Below are 4216 nucleotides of genomic sequence, written 5' to 3' on the forward strand. Positions count from 1 at the left end.
GATTATTTTACCGTGACCTCTTTTAAAGATTTGGTTGTTTCGGTACAAGTATCTTTATACAACAGAAACAAACTGAGAGCTTTGTCCTGCAGTTTGGTGGTTTCCTTACTCAGAAAAACAGTGAACTTGGTAAAACCTAAACTCTACAGTCTACACATTGTCTCACTTCATAGATATTTTCGTAGCGAGTATTTACTAACGTTAGTCATGTGCAAAAACTTAGGGAAATGATTCTCTTTACGATATTAATGACACTGTGTTGGTTCTATTGATATGGAACAATTTATGTTCTTTATTGTTTGCTTACTACATCAAGTAACTTTAGTCACTTCTCTTTTTCTTCCGATTCATCAGCCTCGCTATGAAATGCTGAAACCTTAAATGTTCGTGACAGGCCGGTGTTATTAGCAAATGTTATCTTCTCAGGCTCTTTCTCTTTGATGAAGATATCATGCACTGGAACCCAGATCATGAGTTCCTTGCTTTTAACTCCCGTTAGTCTCTTCAACCTACGGTCTTCAACAAAAGCAGTTATCTCCGTGTCATATATCACTTTACGACCTATTGCAGCGAATGTATGCTCAATCTTGCTTCTCATCCTCATCCACACAAACCCTTTTGTTTTGTTGTGCCCAACTTCTGTCATGTCCTTCAGTGGCAACAATCCTGTGGGTAAATTGAGGAGTGCAAGAAGCTCCTTGGCTTTATCCAGACAAAGAGATGGCTCACTGTAGCTCTCTATATCATCACTTACTATCTCTCGTAACGCCATGATAGTTAAAACACTTTCTTTTTTTATTGTCGAATGCTTTTACTCGAGTGTTGGTTTCTTCGCTATATAATAATGTTTCTATGAGGCTTATGATGTGTTTGAGAACGTAACATGAAACATGATATTTGTGTGATGAGCCTTTCTAGTCCCCCATTTTTGGCTGGCATCATAACCCTGTGATTAATAATATGCTGTTACGTACATAATATATAATGGAGTTTATAATGCATTTTTTGTTAACTTATTCAATATTATCTTGCTTGACAAGGAAGAAAATACAGGTTCTTTCTAATGCCTGAAATAAAATGGGTTTGTAAACAAATCGATAGTGATGATTATATCCATGCAATCTTCCTGGAAAGCCTCACAAAGAGGGCTAGGCAGCCAATGCCAAGAGTAAGCAGAAGTTGTTTTGTATAAAAGCCTGGATTAGTAAGTAATAACCTTCGGAATGGCGGAATGGTTATTTACAAAATCAACACTTTTACATTATTAAATTATATGATAATATCATTTTAAACTTTTGAATCAATAGTAATATTTTTTAATGATAAATATTATCATGAACCCAACAAGAAGAAAAAGATCTAGAGACGAGAAGAAAGAGTATGATGTCGGTTACCATATTATTTTCAAAACTTATATTTTAATACAATATATTTGGTATCAAAATATTTGTTTGAAATCATATAATGCATCATCCAAATTTTGTAGTATGGCTATATCTTTTCAATCGTTGAAAAATTGGTCATTCCAATAATTATTTCTTACGGTTTAATCAATATACTAGATTCTAAACCGAAAAATATTAATATATCTAAATTGGAACGAGACCAGTGTAATACAACAAAGAGAACTGATATTTCAAATGCTACAAAGATTTTAAGTTTGCATGAAGCTTTCTCATGTTTTAATTATTTTATTTGGTATTTTTTATTGTTGTATATGTATTTATGCAATTTGTTTAGAATCTATTAATAAATAAATTTTAGTTGTTTAAAAAAAAGTATCATGAACCCGTTTCTTCAACTTCAACGACATTAATAATGGGATTAACGATCTTGGGCCTAGTCCCATCCAGACTATCGAGTTAATAGGCCCATTGTGAATGCTTCAATTTAATGTATGACTCTCATGTATTATTTTTATTACCATCTTTTTACGTCAAATGTTCTCTTGGTTAACTATAAATAACGTCACGATGAACCTGATTGTGTGATGAATTGATGACGAAGGTCGAATCCAATAGTCAAAAGACAAAAAATACGATTATATATGAATATGAATATGATTTAATTTTTGAAAAATGTTAAATTTATTCAAATAAATAAATAAAAAATTTACAACATGTGTGCTTCTTTTCTAAAGTTTATATGAGAACTTTGAATCATGAATAACAAACTTCACTACATCCTAGACGCAAACCAAGCTTGCATAGTTCCTTCATAACGTTGATTCCCATTCAGCCACAGTGATGAGATTCGATTCCTTACCACCTTGTCAATGTATCTCGACAATGATTCTGCTGGTTGATGTCCCTCCACATGGCTCCTTCTATTCCTTTCCCTCCATATAGTATGCAAGGAAGTCTGAAACACATATCTCAGTAAGAAAACTTGGTCCCCATTCCTTCCATTCTCCACCAAAAGATCCAGAATAGCATTCCAGAACAGCATTGAAAAAAAGAATATGATTTAAATACTTATGTTGGAATTCTGCTCAGGAAATTAGGTGTTTCGAATATTAATTCAAGAAATTGGTGTAAATTTGAAATAATTTTTAATCACTGCCGTCCACGAAATAAATGAATGATATTTGCCGACCAAATGAATAGTAATTGTGCCTCCCGAAAAACCGACACAAATCTAGTGTTTCTATCTAGAATCTAAAATGGACAACACAAAATATAAAAGACATGGCACGTAATAAAAAACGAACATGCATATGAGCATATCCATTTGCATACGAATGTCTGCGTAGGTAGCATGGCAATCACGTGAATTATAAAATGGGACAGTGTGTCCGATGGCTCGTCAGCTTCCGGCAGTGCCAGGTAACATGATGAAAGGTTATTTCTAAATTTAAATTCACAATCATAACTCTAGTCATTAAACACCAAATTACAAATACTGATGTTCGTATTTGAAATCAAAATCTAAACTAATCTTCTCATGTAATTGAAATATCCGTTCACTACAGGATCTTGTGACCGCTCTTGTATGTGATATTCGATAAGTTATATATAATTGCTCGAGAAACCGGAGCGACTAGTAATTTTCTTATGGTCCTTACCTTTCCTCCATTCTAAGAGATCAGAGCACCTCCAATGGGATTCTTAATATATGTGTTATGTATATATATATATGTATGTGTATACTATATATATATATAAGTAATTGTTTTTGTGAAACTCCATAGGTAAGACCATCATTAATCTCAGTCTCTTAACTGGAGTTTTTAGTTTCGGGTAAGAAACGGTTCTTAACTTTTCTTAGATTTTAACTAAGAAAAGCTAAGAACTGTCTCTTAAATAAAAGATATAAAAACCGTCTCTTAGTCGAAAAGTGTAAAAAAAACAAAAAAAACAAAAAAGTGTCAAATCATGAATTAAGAATCCCGACTAAGAGACCGAAGTTAATCATGGTCCTAAAAATTCTTAAAAGAAGAAATTAAAAATCTTCCAGAACCCTTATTTGTGGGGATCCACAAAAATTGTGGATCCCACAATTATTTACACATAAATAATATATACATATATATATATATATATATTTATGTATTCCACAATTATTTATACATATATATAATATATATATATATAATATATATTAAGAACCCCATTGGAGAATAGTATGTGAAATTTTCTCATGAATAAGATTTATATTTCATACAACAGTAATAACTAATCATTAAAAATGAAGTATCCGTCAAAACTTCGTGCGGCATATTACATATTCACATATGGTGTTGACTGACTAGGCTTTTGGATGAGGTTATGACGGGCCATGTGATAGTATATGGGGTTTGGTTGGGTCGCATATGCTATGACCAAGAATTTTCACAGTTTTATACGTAGTTCTATAAAATAAATTTACTATGAATATCACTCAAAAAATTACGGAAAAATTGCCAAAACAGAACAAAAAACAACTTAGTTTTCCCTATGGTATAAAACCATCACTAAGTTGTCCCTATAGTAATATTTTTCATAATCTCAAAACTAACATTTCCTTAATCAAATTAAACATAAATTAAAACCATTTTTAAAAAGTTCAATGAAAAAGATAAAAGAAAAAGAAGGTAATCCCATAATGTTTTAGAAAGGAAAAAAGAACACACGACACATATCAAAAATATCTCATAACCTAATTGCATTTGGATTCTAAAATCCTCCAAAAATATTCTTTTAAAATCCTCTAAGGTAGAACTTGATTCCAATAACAC

At 31.8% G+C, this 4216-nt stretch overlaps 1 protein-coding gene across 1 annotated transcript; it reads right to left on the bottom strand.

Annotated features, from left to right (window-relative positions):
• Positions 1–210: 210 nt before the first annotated feature.
• On the bottom strand, positions 211–791 carry LOC106333928. The gene is given in 2 exon segments (XM_013772309.1): positions 211–438; positions 440–791. Coding segments are annotated over 2 exon segments (465 nt in total). The 5' UTR covers positions 773–791; the 3' UTR covers positions 211–306.
• Between the last annotated feature and the right edge of the window lie 3425 nt (positions 792–4216).

This window comes from Brassica oleracea, chromosome C3 (assembly GCF_000695525.1).
Source record: "Brassica oleracea var. oleracea cultivar TO1000 chromosome C3, BOL, whole genome shotgun sequence".
NCBI lineage: Eukaryota > Viridiplantae > Streptophyta > Magnoliopsida > Brassicales > Brassicaceae > Brassica > Brassica oleracea.